This window comes from Haliotis rubra, unplaced genomic scaffold, assembly GCF_003918875.1.
Source record: "Haliotis rubra isolate DU_JTF1 unplaced genomic scaffold, ASM391887v1 Scf262, whole genome shotgun sequence".
NCBI classification, from domain to species: domain Eukaryota; kingdom Metazoa; phylum Mollusca; class Gastropoda; order Lepetellida; family Haliotidae; genus Haliotis; species Haliotis rubra.
This window is the reverse complement of record NW_025766692.1, coordinates 1,089,128-1,109,817: the sequence shown is the minus strand read 5'-3', so window position 1 is coordinate 1,109,817 and position 20,690 is coordinate 1,089,128. Positions and strand designations below refer to the sequence as shown.

General features: G+C 42.0%; 1 protein-coding gene across 2 annotated transcripts; it reads left to right on the top strand.

The window, feature by feature from the left end:
- The first annotated feature begins 370 nt into the window (after nucleotides 1-370).
- On the top strand, nucleotides 371-18,986 carry LOC124280220 (leucine-rich repeat-containing protein 74A-like). 2 transcript variants are annotated; one of them, XM_046716117.1, is made up of 14 exons: nucleotides 371-514; nucleotides 1,719-2,205; nucleotides 4,309-4,505; nucleotides 4,787-4,894; nucleotides 5,429-5,522; nucleotides 6,022-6,071; nucleotides 12,159-12,240; nucleotides 13,129-13,214; nucleotides 13,828-14,022; nucleotides 14,808-14,903; nucleotides 16,189-16,452; nucleotides 17,244-17,329; nucleotides 17,642-17,675; nucleotides 18,553-18,675. In XM_046716117.1, the coding sequence occupies exons 2-14, from the start codon at nucleotides 1,755-1,757 to the stop codon at nucleotides 18,568-18,570; spliced, it is 1,761 nt and encodes a 586-aa protein (XP_046572073.1). In that variant the 5' UTR covers nucleotides 371-514; nucleotides 1,719-1,754; the 3' UTR covers nucleotides 18,571-18,675. The 2 variants fall into 2 exon arrangements, with proteins under 2 accessions (XP_046572073.1, XP_046572072.1); XM_046716116.1 differs by lacking the exon at nucleotides 17,642-17,675 and having other exon boundaries at nucleotides 18,553-18,986.
- Nucleotides 18,987-20,690: the final 1,704 nt, after the last annotated feature.

The window sequence follows — 20,690 nt, the reverse complement described above, 5'->3', positions numbered from 1 at the left end:
AAGACCGAAACACCTATTCTGTGAGATTATATATGACTCCACAATAACAGCCTGAAAAAACAACGTTTGGGAAGATTAGATCTGTCGTATTTATGTGGTTAATGTCATAAATGTCTTCTCAAAACCAACAAAAGCGATCAACCTGTTCTGGGTCATTTCCCACAAAACTGCAAGGCTTAGCGAGCAAACACAAAACCTAACACTCACTTAAAATACAAAAGCAGGTATGTCGACATATCGACGTAGCACTACCTGTTTAGAACAAGTTCAGTGTAAAAATCAATTAATTATGCTTAATTTCTGTTGTTATCGCTGTTAACTGTGAAGCGTAATTCATCACGCCTTATCAATATAAACTATTACAGGCAAATGTTGATTTCTCTATCGCGTCGTTGCAGTGTTGTGGGGCGGCGATAAAGCTGTCACCAACGGCGACGCTGATGAATTGACTCCACTAGAGCCATGAAGTTGGGTTGTTCAGAGCAGCGGAGAAAATATTATCACTGGTAGAGTTGTAAGTATTATTCTCATAAATTTGTTTAAAAATGTGATTGGGATTGGATACCCTGGGTTTGCCACCCGCGTTGGTTCCATTTTGAAATGATTCAAGTTTAATCCTGAAAGTAGATTATATGTGCTGTGCGTGTTGTTGTAGTTTGTAGTGTTCTAACGGGGATATTAACGGCTAAACAGTGACTAAACTCTTGTCAAAGGCACTGTAAATGTGTTCGTGCTTACTATATGAACGAGACCCGTGAAGACCCGAGTTAGATATGGTCTTCAGTAACCCATGCTTGTCGTAAGAGGCGACTAACGGGATCGGGTAGTCAGGCTCGCTGACTTGGTTGACACATGTTATCGTATCCCGATTGAGTAGATCGATGCTCATTGCTGTTGATCACTGGATTGACTGGTCCAGACTCAATTATTTACTTGCCGCCGCCATATAGCTGGCATATTGCTGAGTGCGACGTAAAAGTAAACTCACTCACTATATGAACGCTATATATTGCTCATGATACTAATCACTTGATTGTATGGTTTTGTCGCCTAACGGGAGAATTTCTTGATGCGGCGTCAGGCAACAAACCAACATTTACTTTTTACAAAACCAGTGTCGGCAAAGGGTTCTTCCGGTGGAACAGGACGCGCGTTCCACACGATATTATCGGCGAGAAAAGGCATTAGGACAATTTCATGATTTTAGGACATTGTTCTTTATCCTTAAATGAATCTAATAATGAATTCCTACACAATCTGGGTGACGATAAGTGTATATGTTAGTAATGGGATAGAACTGATCGAAAGAATAGACTAACGTTTCGCCTCTGAAAAATATATATCTCTGAGAGAAACAAATATGATTTTGTAATGTTGTTTAACGCCGCACTCAAGCAATATCCCCGCTGTATGGCGGCATCCTGTAAATAATCGAGTCTGAACCAGAAAATCCTGGAGAAACAAATATATAGCTCCACTTATATTGAAAAGGCGTCCCGTGAGATGAGATGAGAATCTAAGGAATTCTAGACTATTTATTTAGAGCGTTTGCATTATGGGCAGTGCTCGGCCAAAGGGACAATAATGTGGTTAGGGACTGTGAGACAGACTGATCTGAAACCCTGCGATTTCATTCAGAAAATCACTGCCCGAGTCACTAGTGATAGGGTCTACAAGAAATACACGCTATCCCTTCTTGTAAATTGTGTCTCTTGCAGCTAAACAAGAAAACCCAGGACTTTGACAGAACAAACATGGCGGACGATCAAGGACAGCAAAAGAGAGGGAAGAGTGGGTTACACCGCCAAACCTCGAGTATGTCAAGGACGTCTTGCCACTCACGTTCTAGTTCTTGTGTGTCCAGCAGTTCGAAAGAAGGCTCCGCTAAAAAGACAAATGGCAACATCTCGCGTGAATTGACGAGAACTGACACACAAATTAATATCAAGGGTAAGGGCACCAAAACGGCTACCCTGTATCTGAGTCAGAGCCATTCTAAAGTCAAGCTTCCAAACTCCGCGGAGAGGCCTCGCGGCATCATCCGGCAGAAGACATCATCTGACACGTCACAGCAGACGACAGGCACCAGGTCGAGACAGACGACATTCGTGTCCCAAGACAATGGATTTTCAGAACCACCAAAAATCAAGAAAGACCTAAAACGTGAATTTACTTTCACCGGATATGACATCATGGAGGATTGTGGTAAGTTTGTTAATGAAAGTGGTGACATGTTAGGTCAAAACTGCACTCCTAGTGAGGTTGTTTTCCGAGCGCCGCGTTTGGCTTTGGGGAAGCGATTTTCGTAGCAAAACAAACCCCAAACAAAGACATGAAACCAAATAAAATACCTTAGTTTTATTCACACATGTGTTCACTGCTTAGTTTTATTCACATTATTGATACATGTGTTCACTGTATTATTGATAACGTTCTCTGTATTATTGATACATGGTGTTCACTGCATTATTGGCATGTGTTCACTGCCTTATTGATACATGTGTTCACTATATCATTGATATACGTGTTCACTGTATTATTGATACATGTTCACTGTTCACTGCATTATTGATACACGTGTTCTCTGCATTATTGATTCACGTGTTCACTGCATTATTGATACATGTTTTCACTGCATTATTGATACACGTGTTCACTCACTATTGATACGTTTATTGATACATGTTTTCACTGCATTATTGATACATGTTTTCACTGCATTATTGATACACGTGTTCACTACATTATTGATACACGTGTTCACTACATTATTGATACACGTGTTCACTGCATTATTGATACATGTTTTCACTGCATTATTGATACAACTATTGATACATGTTTTCACTGCATTATTGATACATTGCATCATTGATATACGTGTTCACTACATTATTGATACACGTGTTCACTACATTATTGATACATGTTGTCACTGCATTATTGATACACGTGCTCACTGTATTATTGATCCATGTTTTCACTGCATTATTGATACATGTATTCACTGTATTATTGATACGTGTTCACTGCATTATTGACACACGTGTACACTGCATTATTGGCATATGTGTTCACTACATTATTGACACACGTGTTCACTGCATTATTGATACATGCAAGACAACCAGACTGTTCGGAGGCTCAACGTATCAGGTACAGAGCCAACACCTCTCTATTTAATGGGTTTAATGGGTACGAGGTCAGTTGTTGGACTTGAGAATGTTATCTTCATATATGCTGAAGGGAGTGGGGAACAGGTAACAACAAGTACCCCAAACTTGCTCTAAGGACTGACTCATCGGGATTGGTGGTTAGCTGCAACTGACTTGACGTAAATATATACTATCCCAAAAAAGAAACGCATAGGCGTTTTGCATGTTTTTAAATCTATTAATTACCAATTGTGTTCAAACAATCGTTTGTGCACAAGTAAAAGATCGACATTACCTGAGAATGTTGATTTTGATGAGATTTCTTACAAGAATTAAAAAGGCATCGCCACAAGGCAACAGAAATCATCTTCCAGTTGAAATTGTGCAGCAAAGAGCATGCACTGCAAGCTATAAATATCCATATTACTTTCGAAAATCTGCATTCGTCTTGAAGGAGTTTCAAGGTCAAATCACTACACCACGTCTTGACGCTGCGACACGGAACATCGCCATTGAAAGAATGCACGCTGGAGATTACCAATTTTCTGTTGCCAGGCGTCTGAATGTTAGTCTGAACACGATATCACTGCTCGCAGATCGTTACAACCAAACAGGTATAACAAATGACCGTCCCCGTACAGGCAGACCTCGAGTCACCACTGCAGCCCAAGATCCGTACATCCGGGTACTACATTTGCGTGATCGTACTGCCACGGGTGAGAGCACAGCAGCCAGGGTGCCTGGACTTCGGAGGATATCCGGTTAAACTGTACGGAACAGGTTGAGAGAGATTGGACTGAGGGCCAGGAGACCCGACGTCGAGACCATGCTACGTGGTCACCATCGCGCTCAAAGACTCCGTTATCTAAAATTATCCACTTGGTTGTAATAGACGTTACCTTCTTCTAAACTGATGTAAAAAGTCATGTCCTAACTCCTAAAGTCTCTTTGTGGACGAGTTATACATGTTTAAAAATGCAACATTTTCTGGGTTATGCGTTTCTTTTTTGGAATAGTATATAATTCATAAAGACTGTTTACATGTTCCTGTGATATATCGGAAATAGTGACGGCTTAAAACAACATTATATCTCAAATTGTCTCTACTTTAAATGCACTTACGAATGTACGCGTTGTGTTCTCCTTTCACCAGACCCTCCTGCACCGCTGCCTACCGACCCGGATGAGATCGAGAGGCACGGCTACGTGAACGTCTACATTAACGCCTGCAAGTCTCTTGGCATCACGCCTGTGACGTTAATCGTGAACAGCCTCATGGCGCCGAAACTAGTAATGCGCAGTCGCTCGGTTGGCTCAAAGGCGGCACGAGCTATCTTCATAGCTCTTGTGGTATGTGCGATAACATTCTAACATTCAATGATGCTAACATTCTAACGTGATTTTGATAGACACTAGTTGTTATCCACATACCACAGCAAATTCAAATTCCGTTTTACAAAAATGTATTTTCGAACATTTCGCCAAATGGGTATTAAAACAAACAGTTTAGATTTCCACATATCATATGTAAATAAGATCTTTGAGTGAACCTTTTTTCAAACGGGATTGTCAACATTGTCAGATTAAAATTGAGTAATATTGATGATGCAAAGGTCAATTTTCGCCACCAGGGTAATCAACGTATCTGTGGCCTTGACCTTGAAGATAATTGGCTTGGTGCAGAGGGTGCTAGCGCGATCGCAGAACTCCTTCCGCAGAATAATCTCATTACAGAAATAGTAAGTCCATCGATATATCTTATCGAATTAGCACGTTAAATTGGTTAATAAAATACGAAAGCATGTAAATTATCATCTGACATCAGAGTTAGTGGTTAATTTTCACAAATCTCTGATTCAAGTTTCCAACGTTTCGATGCTCGTAAATATATAACGCTGTCTCCTGGTTGTTTAACCTGTGAAGATCTGGGTTAGAATTGGTCTCCAGCAACCCATGCTTGTCGTAAAGGCGACTAATGGGATCGGGTGGTCAGGTTCGCTGACATGGTTGGCACACGTCATCGTATCCCAATTGCGTAGATCGATGCGCATGGATTGTCTGGGCCAGACCCGATTATATACAGACCGCCGCCATATAGCTGGAATTTTGCTGGACGCGGCGTAAAACTAAACTCACTCGCCCACCTGGCTGTTTGACTGAACGAGACCAACATTTCTTATCCGGAAATCATCTTGGATAGTCTGGCCCATCTTACACAAGGCTTTCGTCGACAACACAACGTCGTAACTTTTGTTGTTGTGCTTTTACTTCAGAACATATCTGAGAACCGCATAGGAGGTGACGGGATCCGAGCACTGGCCGCCGTCATGCAAGATAATCAGACTGTTCGGAAGCTCAACATATCAGGTACAGAGCCAACACCTCTGGCGTGAACCTTTAACTTGGCATATCCAATATATTGTAGCAATTTCGAGGCAAACAGATTTGGAAGCAAAATCTCGACATACACTGGAGTTATGTGTGTTGATTTATTGTTTAACGCCGGCCGCCGTCTTAAAGCTTGAATATTGCTGAGTGTAGCGTTTAACAACTAAGTAACATATTGTGAGTGAGTGAGTGAGTGAGTTGGGTTTAAAGCCGCTTTTAGCAATATTCCAGCAAGATCACGGCGGGGGACACCAGAAATGGGCTTCACACGTTGTAACCATATGCGGAACCGAACCCGGGTCTTCGGCGGAGGAGCGAACGTTTTAACCACTGCGCGACCCCGCCGCCCCTTAGCGGGAGGAGCGAACGTCCACTTGGCGACCCTTTGGCGGGAGGAGCGAACGTTTTAACCACTGGGCTACCCCGCCGCCCCCTGCTGGCAGAACGAAACTGACTGCCACCATCTTATCTTTTGCAGGAAGTGAACTTTACGATCACGATGCGAAGTATTTGGCGGAAATAATTGAGGTAAAATATCACCTTCTTTTTTATTTTCTCAATAGGTGCCACCGAGTTTGGACTCAGTTCGAAAACAATTGTGTTTTCGTTACCTTTTGGATAATACCACTTACCTAGCTATTTGGCACCCATCATTTAAACTAAGAATCCCCATTTACATAACAACTATTAAATGTCAAAGGATCGGACGGTATGCGGTTTAGAGTGAAATCCAGCATTAGCATCCAGTTGGTGCTGGAGGTGAGCTGACGGAAAAGGCCGAAGGGAACCGAAAGCATCCGAATTCTCCATCCACTTGGTGACACTGGTTCATATTAAATGTGTTATCACGTGTACGCCAGGAGGCTGTTTTGTGACACTGAGAAGTATGTGGGGATCTCTGTACGCTTAAAACGGCTGGGTGGCGGTGATTAGTTTCAGACCTACTGACAACTGAATGTAAAATATATCCTGCCAGTTTGTTCTTTTTCTATTGTCTTCATGGAGAATATTTGTTCAAAATATCAAGTAAATATATCAGTAAATATTTTATCACATATTATGCTACAATAATTAGATAATTTCCAAAACCCTGAAGATACTATACGGGTGCTTCAATGACTATTGAAGAAATATTAGGTAGAGTTACCTTTCCTGAACTGTCCTGAATATTGAAGAATCTCTGCCTGTCTGTGTTTAGGGGTGTAAGTGTGAACTATTTTGTGTTTTGAAACAAAGTGACCATAGATATGTCAAAATGATTTTCTTCACATGCGAAAGAATAGAAAGTAGAATGAAGAATATTTTGAAATTATAGTTATTTTTTCTATTTCTTACGCACATATAAGGAGTAAAGACACGAGTGTGTTTCGTTGCTGCGCTTGCCCTAGTCATAACATACAACGAATCGGCTTAACAGATTATAGTTATTTGAGAGATCGAACCCGGGCCTCGTGAATGTCTGTCGACCGCTTCACACCCAACGTGACGTGCGGCCATTACACATGAGGTTGTCTCTTCTATTCCTAATTCGGGACGGTGGGGTAGCCCAGTGGTTAAAGCGTCACGCCGAAGACCCAGGTTTGATTCCCCACATGGGCACAATGTGTGAAGCCCATTTCTGGTGTCCCCCGCCGTGATGTTGCTGGAATATTGCTAAAAGCAGCGTAAAACCACACTCACTCACTACTCTTTAATTCATTTTAGTGGCATTCAACCCAGTTTCAACACCCACAACAATTAATTATCGCAGTTTATTTGTTGAGTATAAGCTGCAAGTTGAGGCGTAGAGAGATACAAGAAGAGAACTATGTGTATGTAAGAAATATTTATTAAAAAATATAATTTAACAGAATGTACAAGTGTTGTATAACAATAATAACAATTATTTACAATAATCAGGAAGTTGTTTCCAAATACAGTTCATTGGCAATAATGTAACGTTCATTTTTGTACATTATCTCCGATATTGAAGTCAGTAACAACCACACAAACTGCATGCTGCACCCACATTCTGAAATGAAATGAAGGAATGCTTAATAGTGTTTAAGAATGTTCGTAAATAGCATCCAGTGGCGTGGTAAATAAAAACAAATATGGACTCGTTTCCATCGCATTTATAAAAATGTTGCAAAAAAACCCGTCTCTGTTATGGAAGGAACGCAACCTATTTTTAAGTAATGTCAGTCTAGACACGGAATAAATTGAGGGGTTCAGTTCAAGATGGTTAGTTTTACAGGGCTAATTCGCCACGTGCTACAACGACATCATTAAAATAACCAGATGATTACTCCGTTTGTATAAAAATCGACTTTCATTTACTCCTCGTTTTGAGATTTAGGGGATGGGTGTTGGGGTGGGTCCTACCCCCACAGCACATTACTTCAGTCCTACCCCCCCACCCATCCCCAGTAATACAGTCCTACCCCAACAGCACATACCCATCCCCAGTAATACAGTCCCACCCCCACAGCACATACAGTCCCTACCCCCACAGCGCATAGTGTATATAAGGTCCCTGTACAGTCCTAACCTAGTGGCCACCCCCATGCATACAGTTTCCCCTGTACTAACCTAGTGGCCACGTTTCCAAGCCCTACTCCTCAATCGGTCGACGATGTTGGAGGAGTGGTTGGAGTCTCCAGATCCGTTGTGGACGAGGAAGGTGCTACTGTCTGCAAGCGAGAGTGGAACGCCCGTTGAAAACAACAATTCTGTGTTTGAAAGATGATAAAGTGGCACCTAATACAATGACTGTTGTATGGGATCCTGGTCTGATTTTTCGAGTTTAAAAAAATCGTTGTCATAAATTGTTGAATAAATGCTGTATGGGTAAATGGAAACATTAAATGCAATGTAAACTTTGAGTCTGTCGAGCGTATATTCCTTTTACGCCGCTTTAAGCAATATTCCAGCAATCACTGCGGGGTACCCTTGAAATGGTCCTCACACCCGAACACGTCGATCGACACCCGATGTAAGTTATGAACATTTTCCATATGATCGACGCGCTTTAATAACTTGTAAGAGTTAATGGTTAAATTATAACTATCTAATACCGGTTAATTATTATAACTCATCTAATATAGGGCCGGGTAGATTAGTGGCAAGCGTTGGCTCGTCACGCCGAAAAATCTTCGAATCCCCACATGGGTACAATGAGTGAAATGTTTTCGTGTACGACTGCAAAATAAATTTCAGTCACCCACTTAAGCCATAACAAATGTTTTCGTGAGTTTGGTTTGGTTTCCGAAATCGCTTTGGTCTGGCTTCCGACATGTCTACTGATGTTATCCCTTCCTCCAGTTTCCTCTTTCTGCATCCCACAGCCGACATGGTGTCTATCATTTCTCTCTCTTCCCTTATCGCTACTCTCTCCTGTGTCAAAGCTTCTCTCTCACGGCGCTGCTTTTTCTTTCGAATTCGGACCTGCCTCAGTCTCTCTGCTTCCTGCAGTTCGTACTCAATGACCCCGGCCCGCCCCCTCATGCGGATAGGCAGGGTGGGTGCTATGTGGCGGGTTGATAACCTCATGCTGGTCCTCTTTATGGTTTCCAGGTCTGGAAGGAAACGTGTATTCAAGTTACGATATGTCCTACCATTTCCTAGGGAATATGTTGAGTTTAATTAAAAACGCGTTTATAAGAATTAATATTGTTTAAATTTATCAATAATATTTTGTTAGTTGGTTGGTTTGTTGTTTAACGCCGCACCTAGCTACATTCCAGCCATGTGGCGGCGGTCTGTAAACAATCGAGTCTGGACCAGACAATCCAGTGATCAACAGCATCAGCATCGATCTACGCATTACGATGACATGTGTCAACCAAGTCATCGAGCCTGACCACCCGATCCCGTTAGTCGCCTCTTACGACTAGCATGCATATGGGTTGCTGAAGACCAATTCTAACCCGGATCTTCACGGGTACAATATTATCTAATCGACGTAATGAATTCTCGCAGTTTCATATTTCTATATTCGGCTTCGATAGTTTGAAGTCGTACCGTTTCTGACATAGTCAAGCTGTCTCTCCGTCCAGATAATGGCGGCATCAACTGGACTAGCGCAGGTTTCAGGAACGCTGAGATCGGAATGAACAGACGCGAGATGAAGGTCTGATCGGAAAGCCATCCTTCCAGCAAATAAGAGCATGTCCATACTGGCCATGTTGTATACTCGGGGCCAGTCTGTCTCTGGGTACAGGAAACAGTTGCCGCCTGGAAGAAAATGTATTATAACTTTACAAACTTGGTCTTATAATTTAATTTAAATCATGTGTATACAATGCTCCTCAAAGCGCAGTTACCCATATATTCCTAGTTCATAAAAGTCAAATTAGCATATTTTATTTAATCAATAGAATTCCGAATGCATCCTGAACACCAAACATCAGCTGATTGAAAATGGCCCGGATTAATATATAGTCACGCAATGAGTTTGAATTTATTTCAGCAGTGTACAAATTCCAGTTGTTAAAAGTGATACTTTAAATTGTATACATGTATGAAGGTGAACATGAAACAATTAATTCTTTCTAAATGCTCTTATTAATGATCAGGTATAAAAAGACCCAAAAATTAAGCCTGTTGAAAAACATTAATGGTTATTCGTGATGGTCAATGCCAATTACTATTGACCACAGCAATTACTCTATACACAAAATAAATCTACAATTATGCTAAATTGAAACCATGTTTTCGTATTGATGCGAGGTACAAAACAACCATGGTATACAAAATTTTTCATTTTGTGGTCAAATACTAAAATCCCGATTACGATCGCCGCAAGATTCCACCCGCTAGTTATTATCTAATTGTAAAACCCGTGCATTAAGATGTTGAATGTTATTAAACTCAAGGTACATTTGTTTTAGCTTATACCGTTCAAATGAATATTTCCTAAATTGTCTACTAATGCCTGATATTTTTATAATTTCCTTATAGTTATGTATATGAACCGACATTCTTGGATGTTTTGCGCAAAATATGTTAACTACGGGTTTCTCAACAATATATACTATGGGTATTTCTGCATCAAATCTTTGTTGAGATGACAGATGAAGACGAAAGAAGACATTACAAATTGATAGCATATAGGCATTCAGTGATTTCAGACTATTTCTTACCTCTATTTCTTTTAGAATCCATTAGAATATTGGTCAGTCAGTCAACCAAAACAATAAAGTAGGTTATATTCTTTCTGTCGGCCAATCTCACAGATGAAATTGTAATTTTGCGGAGCGTGGCAATAGATCGACTTCGTATGCTGAGCAATGACGATTGTCTATGACGTCACAATAGCGTCAACGCCATGACGACAAACTACAAAGCTAACTAAACTTATGGTTTCGTATCCCTTTTTTTGTCTACATTTCCAAATATATGTTCTTTCTGCTTCAGTATCCATATGTTAAACAGCAAAGATGATTATGTATCAGCCATCATGTTTGAGCTCGCAATGTTACGATAGAGGAATCATACTTGACAAAGATTACCGAATAGATTATGACGTCATCTTCGTTGTGACGTCATAGTTCTGTTGAAATGTAACACGGCCGGTTGACCGAGGCCGAAGTCTTCTGTTGTGGTTCGGCCCGACAGTGTCCGGTGTCCGAATGGGAGACTAAATCCTGACCTAAAACGACACTAATTAAAAAGCGACGAAACCTGAGGTTCAGTTTACACTTCATTTATATAAAAATATTTATTTTCCATTAAATATTTACTTATGTCGGTTCCCAGTTCTCTACCTCTGCGCGTCGTCAACTTGCGCATCTAATAGTTACGATGTTAAAGGCACAACGTCACACCACACTGCTCTTAAAATTAATAATGCATTTCTCTCAATAATACGAACTATCAGCCCTTAGGGAAGCTACCACATAATTTATTCCAAATATGATTACGCAACTCGAGCCCTCTACCGGCCGAACATTATTTCACGCAATCCCTATAGAGTTATGTCCCTTGGAGCGCTCTTTACGAATTGCCAAATATCCTACGCACAAGTTGTGATTAAAACAAACACCGACAACACCACGTGCGACAGTTTTCGATGTAGGGAGCAATTTTTTACATTCCATATATGGCAAGTGTTCTCTGTTTGGAAGGTGTCGGCCTCGAAGTTTCAATGATCGATTTCAGGCAAGTGCATATGCCCAATTCATATAAAATAGGCCAAAATATTGTCGAAAATGTGTGACATTGTGCCTTTAAGTGACGGAAACAAGCGTTGTCGAATATCTCGACAGTAAAGTTAGTAAAGCGTAGAGAACCATTCAGAGAGAAACAACAACATGTTAATGCTTATTTTCTTTGTGTTTTTTTAATATTTATTTATCTTTCATGTTTTCTCGCCTATGGATGAATTGGATGGATGATGATGGATGGTCTGTTCATGATCATACTATGTTGTGCAATACGAGTTGTGTCCCTCTTCTTTCACTGTGTTCAGCACCAAATTTCACAAGAGAAGTGCTTTTCTTACCGAAGCCTTTTAGGCTAGCAGAGGTTAAAAGCGTTCGTTCGCCACACTGACGGGACGGGTTCGTATGTCAAGTTCGTTTTAGTTGATATTGCTAACAGCGGCGTAAAATCGTACTCATTCACTCACTACAGAATAACGTGTGGCTGCGGGAACTACGGGCCAGTCATAACAAGTTTGGAGAGGTCGGGGGTCTTTATCTGGGGCCCGCTATAGGTGAGTTCAGTCTTATCCTCGGTAACATTGTTGATATGTGAGGTGAGGTGAGGTGAAATTGGGTTTTACGCTTGAGAATATTTCGCTTATATGACGACGTGTGTGCGTGTGTATGTGTACGTGAGGCTGCTTGTACTAGCCCAGACTGAAGCTGGTTTTATAGTGCCTGCCCACTGAGATACCATACCCCAGTGAAGCATGAATACCCCACTCAGACACATTATACTGACTCCGAGCCGACCAGTCCTTGATGTACCCATTAATGCCGAGCGCCAGGCAGGGACCAACAAGTACCATATTTTAACGTCTTTTGGTATGACTCGGTCGGGGATCGAACCCGCGACCTTCCGCTCTCCGGGCGGACGCTCCAACCACTACACCACGGAGGCGGTCCTGGAATGTGACTAACAGATGGCGTAAAACCCAACTCACTCACTTGTCGCTGGTTCTGAAGTAACTGTGTCTATGTTTAAGTGACAAGTATATGTTGAAACGTTGACTGGTGTATTTCCGTTCATTCAGTCTGATTAATGTCATTAAAGGTATATTAAATAACCAATGAATGTAGTTGTGTACACTTCATGTGGAAGCATACCCCCCAGCAATAATCCATCATCTCACATTTTCCCCACATGAGTACAATGTGTGAAGCCCATTTTTGGTGTCCCCCGCTGTGATATTGCTGGAATATTGCTAAAAGCGACGTAAAACTAAACTCACTTACATATGTCGAGTTGCTAGCATTTAGTCATCAATTACATTATTAACATTATAATCGGTCCAAGTATACGTGTTCAAGCAGTACAATAAGTTTTCAGTAATATGATATTGTTAATCAGTCTTCGCTTTGCAGTTCCGTCTTTATTGATACTAGTATCCTACCCACAGCTAACAATGACACTCTCGAGATACTGGACCTCAGCTGGAACCATCTACGGAGGCAGGGAGCACAAGCTGTAGCAGCAGGATTAGAGGTAAGATATCATTGTGATTACCCATTGCCTGTAACCTATCTCTACGTCTACCATCCTCGATCATCATGGGTATTATAAGTCATTGTAAGTGAGAAATCAGGCTATTAGCATTGGTAACGATACACACCTCAGCGGACGAAGCCAGTCAGCCATATGGCACTTTGTGGTCTTGTGGCTGGTTCTTACGACTCGTAGCAGGGACCTACATAACTCCACGTGATCGCATACTGATTTGAAAATGAACATAAATCGGTTAGTTTCATGAGGCGGCTTTGAGGCGACCCAGACAGAACGCCAGAACCGAAGAAAATGGGGACTGGGTAGTATATAGGTAGTGTTCTCTCACACAACGCTACGGGTGACTGATTGTGTGCCGTTGTTCATACTATCTATCACTGGTTTGTCGAACCTGGAACACCGACAGGTTGCTGTGAAAAAACTAATTTGTGATGCCTGTGCGAAGCCCCTTTATGATGTTCCCCGTCGTGATATGGCTGGACTATTCCTAAAGACGGTTCTGAAGCCTCCCTCCTTTCCTTACTCACACTTTCACTCACTCACTCACTCACTCACTCACTCACTCACGCATAAACCTATGCGTTGTCTCCCCTAGGATAATGGCGGACTGCTGATACTGGACCTGTCATGGAACGGGTTGTCCCGGGCTGGGTGCCGCACCCTCGGGCTCTCCCTGGCTGAGAACTACACCCTCGAGCAGCTGGATCTCACGTGCAACCGGGTGGACGCAATAGCTGTGGGCAGTCTGTTGGAGGGGCTGCGGTGGAACGAGTCCCTCGTCACACTCAAGGTAAGAAGATAATGAGATAGAACAACCGCTCCCTAACAGTTTTGATCTTTGGCGTAGGAGGTAAGTATACTTATGTGTGAGGATTGTGATCTTCAACTCTCCTTACACGCCCGACGCATTTCCCCGGTGTCTAGATGTTTGTTGCATAATTTGCGGATTGGCTTTTGACTGACTTACTGACCGAGTTTTGATTTTACGCCGCTTTTAGCAATATTCCAGCAACATCACGGCGGGGGACACCAGAAAATGGGCTTCACACATTGTACCCATGTGGGGATTCGAACCCGGCTCTTCGGCGTGACGAGCCAACGCTTAAACCACTAGGCTACCCCACCGCCCGATTGGCTTTTGACATGACTATGGAGGGGTTGAGAGTTGTAACAAAGAGACAGTTTGACATGTATGAATCAGAACGACACGACATCCACACTTCTGGAGATTTATTTTCTACTAAATCCTTTCAACGTATGATTAAAATTACCTTTGGCATCTGTTCTCTCGGACGTAGACATAAAGTGTCTGTTTTACTCGTTCATAATGTTGGGGTTTTGTTAATGGTAGTAATAGAAACAATTCTAAACCTTTTAATAACTATTGTTACAAGTGCGTATGTGCGTGCTAAAGAGGTGCGTACATATATATACAAATTGTGACAATAAAATTCTCGTTGGACAGGCGGAACCACCAGGAGTCTTGACTTGCGTGTATATATCAAAATACTGGTTTTAGAAGATTTATTTTACATTGCTCGTATCATATCATGCCCCTGATTTTATATTCTTCAGCTGGGTCAAAACCCAATCACCCCGGACGTAGCTCTGCTGATCCTCAAGACAATAGAGAAAGCTCCTAACAGCGTCCTGAGGGAGCTCGATCTGACGGTGAGTTTGTGGCCAACCCTAAGATTTAGCTTATATAACTACTTAACGATATAAAATCTGCGTTCGTAGAGAATATCCTCGAGGTCTGTGCTTTGGGCTAATACCACCTATAAATACTTATGGACGCGATGGAGAATATTTGTTTAATTCAGTGTATAACAATGTTGCCAGTACAGTTAGTTAAGGCATGTTACCGTTCCTGTTGCTTAAGTCGATGTTCATGATATCAGTAACTGGATACTCTGGGCCAGACTCGATGTGTACGCCGGCACACAGCAGGAATATTGTTGGGCATAGCCTGGAGCAAGTAACTCTGGCGGGCAGTTAGAATGAGCGTCATGCATTCTATCAACGTAAGGAATCAAAACCTACAACCAGTTGACTTCCTGTTGCCCCATCGCTACGAGAAGCATTATTATGAACTATCTTGTGTCTATTGCAAATATATTAATTGTTCTTGTTCCTTGTTTAATTTTGCCAGATATAGAGTGAGTGAATTTAGTTTTACGCCATACTCAGCAATATTTCAGCTATATGGCGGCGGTCTGTAAATAATCGAGTCTGGACCAGACAATCCAGTGATTAACAACATGAGCATTGATCTGCGCAACTGGGTTACGATGACATGTCAACCAAGTTAGCGAGCCTGACCACCCGAACCCGTTAGTCACCTCTTACGACAAGCATTGTCGCCTTTTGTGGCAAGCATGGGTTGCTGAAGACCTGTTCTACCCGGGATCTTCACGAAATATTCTAGAAATAGAAACAAATCATGTGTATTAATGTCAAGACACTCCAGAATCTTAACTTCAACACATACCTTACAACGAACCCGCACCTACAACCCTAGTAACACGCAACAGACAACCATTCTATTTCCACATGCAATCTTTCATACGACCGCCTCCATGGTGTAGTGGTTAAAGCGTCCGCCCGAGTGTGGAAGGTCGCGGGTTAGATCCCCGACTGCGTCATACCAAAAGACGTTAAAATATGGTACTTGTTGGTCCCTGCCTGGCGCTCGGCATTAATGGGTACATCAAGGACTGGTCGGCTCGGAGTCAGTATGATGTATCAGAGTGGGGTATTCATGCTTCACTGTGGCATGGTATCACAGTGGGCTAGCACTATAAAACCAGCTTCAGTTTTGGCTAGTACAAGCAGCCGCACATACACATACACACGCATGCACGTCGTCATGTGAGCGAAATATTCTCAAGCACGACGTTAAACCCAATTCCACCACCACCAATCCTTCATACCTTCTCCGTCGTCTGTGTTGCAGGACGTTGTGGTGGACGAGGAGTTTGTGACGTCGCTGAAGAAGATGCAGCAGAAGCGTGTACTCCGGGCCAGGACGGGGCCGATAATCAACAAAGGGGAGGGAATTCTCGCTCAGGACGCCGGAACATTCCTCACCAACAACCCCATGAAGGCCATGTTCGACTTCATGAACGAGCGCGGTTACCGTGTCATCGACTTGTTCAAGCGGTACGACAACGACAACACCCACACCGTCTCCACACAGGACTTCACCAAGGGGCTACTGGTATGTGGCGGTTAACCTATGTTATCGTTTACACTCCAGAGTCCCGATCCAAAAAGCGTTCGTAACGTTACGACCTGTCGTAACACTATAGTTTATCATAGGCTTACGAATGTCTTGGCGCTAAGAACATTTTGTGGATCGGGACCCTGGTTAGACCTAAACGTAGTGAAAGTATATTGGTTTTCAGTTTATAACTCCGAAGATATCCCACGAACAGAATGCATGAATTTCTGCTATGTGTACCATATGTTAATTTACATATGCAACGGTAAGGGGTTTATTTTAGGTTGTCCCGAGCTTGTACGTAACATACGTACTGCCTGTGTCCTTGCACCAACTTACGTTAAATCATCGGTGTACAGAGTTACTGCATTTCATTTTCACGATAGGTGTGCCGTGAGTTCGAGGCCATAATTTTCCCGCGTTTTTACCTTCACCTGAGAGGAACACTGGGTAGACAACTTCTTTACTGCAATGCGACTTTTCAGTATGGATCTTAACACCGTTATCAAGCAATATTGAATAAAGTTGTCTACCCAATCTGTTCCTCTTCACCAGCTTCTAAATGCCACTTTAAGTGTAATGTTTGCCATTTCGAATCCAGAATTCGCCCGGATTGTGACCTTGATCTGTATTATCATAACCGTTTATATTGGCATTTGGCAGCCGTCGTTCTTCTTACATGAAGTGAAGTTACTGGCATTGTAAGCTTCTGGTATTGTCAATCATTACTTGTAGTTACTGAAACACAGCTATAAGTACGTTAACTCACTGACATGTGTTACTCTCAGAACGTCCACCTGCCTCTGACTGTTGGTCAGCTGGAGGAACTGGTCAACGAGCTGGACTCGGACAAAGACGGCAAGATCGAGCTCAGGTGGTGTAGCTACAACAGGAGTTACCTCCCTTTGTGCTAAGAATTAATCCCATAAACCATAAAATCTGCCATATCGCATGTTGTGTACAAACATATCGATTCGGCTAACAGATGTTTCTCCTTATTGATTGCTTAAAAGAGTATATGAATAATTCTCATTGTTGGAAACATATCTATCCTAACGCTCATTACTTAATATACCACATTTCATATACCACTTATTACATGAAAGGTTGTTAAAAGTCGCTGTATCCCTATTTCCTCTCTGTTCATTCTAACCAACTAACCCAACTCTGCTTCACATTTCTATAGCCATGTAGAACATCTAATGGACCAGATGACCTCGGTAAGTTGGACACAATAAAAGTCGCTGACCACGTTCATATATTTGACTGACTGAGTATGGCTTTACGCCGTTTGAGCAATATTCCAGCAATATCACGGCGGGGGACACCAGAAATGGGCTTCACAAATTGTACCCATGTGGGGAATCGAACCCGGGCCTTCGGCGTGACGAGCGAACGCTTTGACCACTAGGCTACCCCACCGCCCCTCATATATTTGAACGGATGTTGTAAGTTAGATATCATAGGAATGCCAAGTCTTTATGGATGATCAACTTCATGCCTGAAAACGGATTTAATATCTATACCGAAACGTCGCTGTTGTAAAATGAAGAAGTTGATCATCCGTAAAGGCTTGTCATTCATATTACTTACAACTTCTAGAATGTCTCTCAAACAGTTCAAGTTAGATGTCGGTTGTAAATTTATTAACTTATTCAGAGATAACTGGAGTAACAGCGGAGAAAAACGCAATTCTACTTTTGTTGTTGTCAGAACCAGACAATCGATTTGATCTCTTCTTAAGATAACATACAAAGTTACTACCCATGAAGGTCCAGGTTAGATCTTGTCTTCAGCAACCCATGCTTGTCGAAAGGGGCGACTAACGGGATCGGTCGGTCAGGCTCGCTGGCTTGGTTGACACGTGTCATCGTATCCCAGTTGTGTAGATCGATGCTCATGATGTTGATCACTGGATTGTCTGGTCCAGACTCGATTATTCACAGACCGCCGCCATATAGCTGGAATATTGCTGAGCGCGGTGTTTAAACAACAATCAAACAAATAAGTTAATGTTGAGCTCATTTCTTTGAGACATACATATGCTTCGTTTTTGTTGTTTTTTGTGTTGTGTAAAACCATTTTGTAATATACTAGGGATCTGACGGAAGCTGAAACGAATCACAGACGTAAGATGTTCCGCCGGAAGCAAAAGATGGCACTGAAAGAGACGAGCAACAAACAAAGGACGAAAACGCAGAAAGCCAAGAATAGAAAGAAGCGAACTCTTGAAGCCATCCCAGATGTTGATAGCGTCTGATCATTATTTGTTGCATCTATATTTCATTGTTTTTCATTATCTTTGAGGTTCCTGAGATATGTACGTCATACCTCTGTGATGGACAGTCGCATGTTGCAGGCTTGCTTTGATAGGTCAACAGAACAGCATCGTCAATACATAGGGTATTTGCTTATACTAGTTCCTCTATCGTCGCTTGTCGTAAGAGGCGACTAACGGGATCGGGTGGTCAGACTCGTTGACTTGGTTGACACGTCATCGTATCCTTATTGCATAGATCGATGCTCATGCTGTTGACCACTGGTTGTGTGTCCTGATACGATTATTAACAGACCACCCGCCATATGGCTGGAATATTGCTCATTGCGGCATTAAAAAACAAACCAACCAACCTCTATCACCGTGATTTACACGATGGTGGTCACGACAGTAGCCATTTTATCCACTAGTTAGTGCTTTGTCACGTGATGAGGGAATTCGGAATAAACCTCCAGGGCTCCAGATAAGCACCGTATCGGCGTATGTACGAATAAAAATTATGCAAGATACGGTAGGAAATATATTAGAAAACGTACCCGATACGCACCACAGCAATGGTGTACGGACTTAGACTGACTGACTGAGTTTGGTGTTACGCCGCTTTTAGCAATATTCCAGCAACATCACGTCGGGGCACACCAGAAATGGGCTTCACACATTGTACCCATGTTGGGATTCGAACCCGGGTCTTCGGCGTGACGAGCCAACGCTTTAACCATTAGGCTACCCCACCGCCCTGTACAGACGTATTTATCTGAAAAAGTACTGTTTTATTGTTTATTGACCTGTTAACACAAGACTAGCAATGTTGTGGTGCATATGTGAATCGAAACACAAGATTACTGATTCTCCATTAAATGCCATTCAGAACTCTAAATGTACTCTTATTTTGCTGAGTGCGGCGTAAAACTAAACTCACTCACTCACTACATGTACTCTTAAGTTTTTCTAGTACTCCTATATTGAAAAAATAATGAGTACGTCCTCTTGATGTTGAAAAATTATTTGGAAACGTCCTCAATTTTCCAGGAACGTGAAAGTGTTCCTTCTAGGTGAAGGAATAAATGAAGGAAGGAAGGGAGGAATATACACTAATATTAGAACTGTGATCCCCTGATACCAGGCAAATTAATTTTCAATTCATCCAAAACTGATTTAAACATGTACACATTTTAATATTTCAGTTTATCTGTTTTGCAATTTGAGTTACATGCATACGAAACATTTCTTGTTTATACATGGTGGAATAAAAGCACATGTTTGATAGATATGATGATGATCTGTTCTCTTATCGACATTCCTCAAGGAAGGCTGTTCACCTGGTGCATTATGTTCATTCCAGAGGTTTGTTGATTGTGTTGTTTGTTGATTAACACCTCTCTCAGTAGTATTTATCTCAAAGTAATCGAATTTGGGCCAGACAATCCACTGATCGACCTCCTGAATGTTCAACAATACTGGGATACGATAACATACATCAACCAAGTCAGCGAGCCTGACCAGCCGATCCCGTTAGCCGTTCTAACGATATGTACAGGTTGCTGAAGACCAATTCTAACCCGGATGTTCACGGTGAACGGATATGTGCTGCTCTCTATACGCTGTGCATTGAACATTTACTAAATAAATATTCACTATTATTGTCTCTGAAACCGGTTGGTAGTGGGTAAAGGTGTCCATATCATAATTTAAACCCTATCGGGGACAATAGGACATTTCCCTTCATTGTGTCCCTTTGCGTCGGTTTTTAGCAATGACCGTTGCCAGTGACAAAACAGGAGTTAGTGACTTTACTTTAAAACACACAATCGCAATACAAATTCCAGTGCTGTGAGTTGTCATTATCAGCTTTAAGAACATAGCTGGACATCACAGATCAGTCTCCTGTTATTTTATATCACATTGTCATTTGGGCAAGTTTCAAGCTACTATTCTCCATATCCACGTGTCTTCCGAT

Excerpts from the sequence above, each read along its gene's own strand:
- LOC124280220 (XM_046716116.1), top strand. The coding sequence starts at position 1,755 with ATGGCGGACGATCAAGGACAGCAAAAGAGAGGGAAGAGTGGGTTACAC. Across the intron at positions 4,506-4,786 it reads CTATCTTCATAGCTCTTGTG|GGTAATCAACGTATCTGTGG; the intron begins GTATGTGCGATA and ends TTTCGCCACCAG. Across the intron at positions 17,330-18,552 it reads GACGGCAAGATCGAGCTCAG|GGATCTGACGGAAGCTGAAA; the intron begins GTGGTGTAGCTA and ends GTAATATACTAG.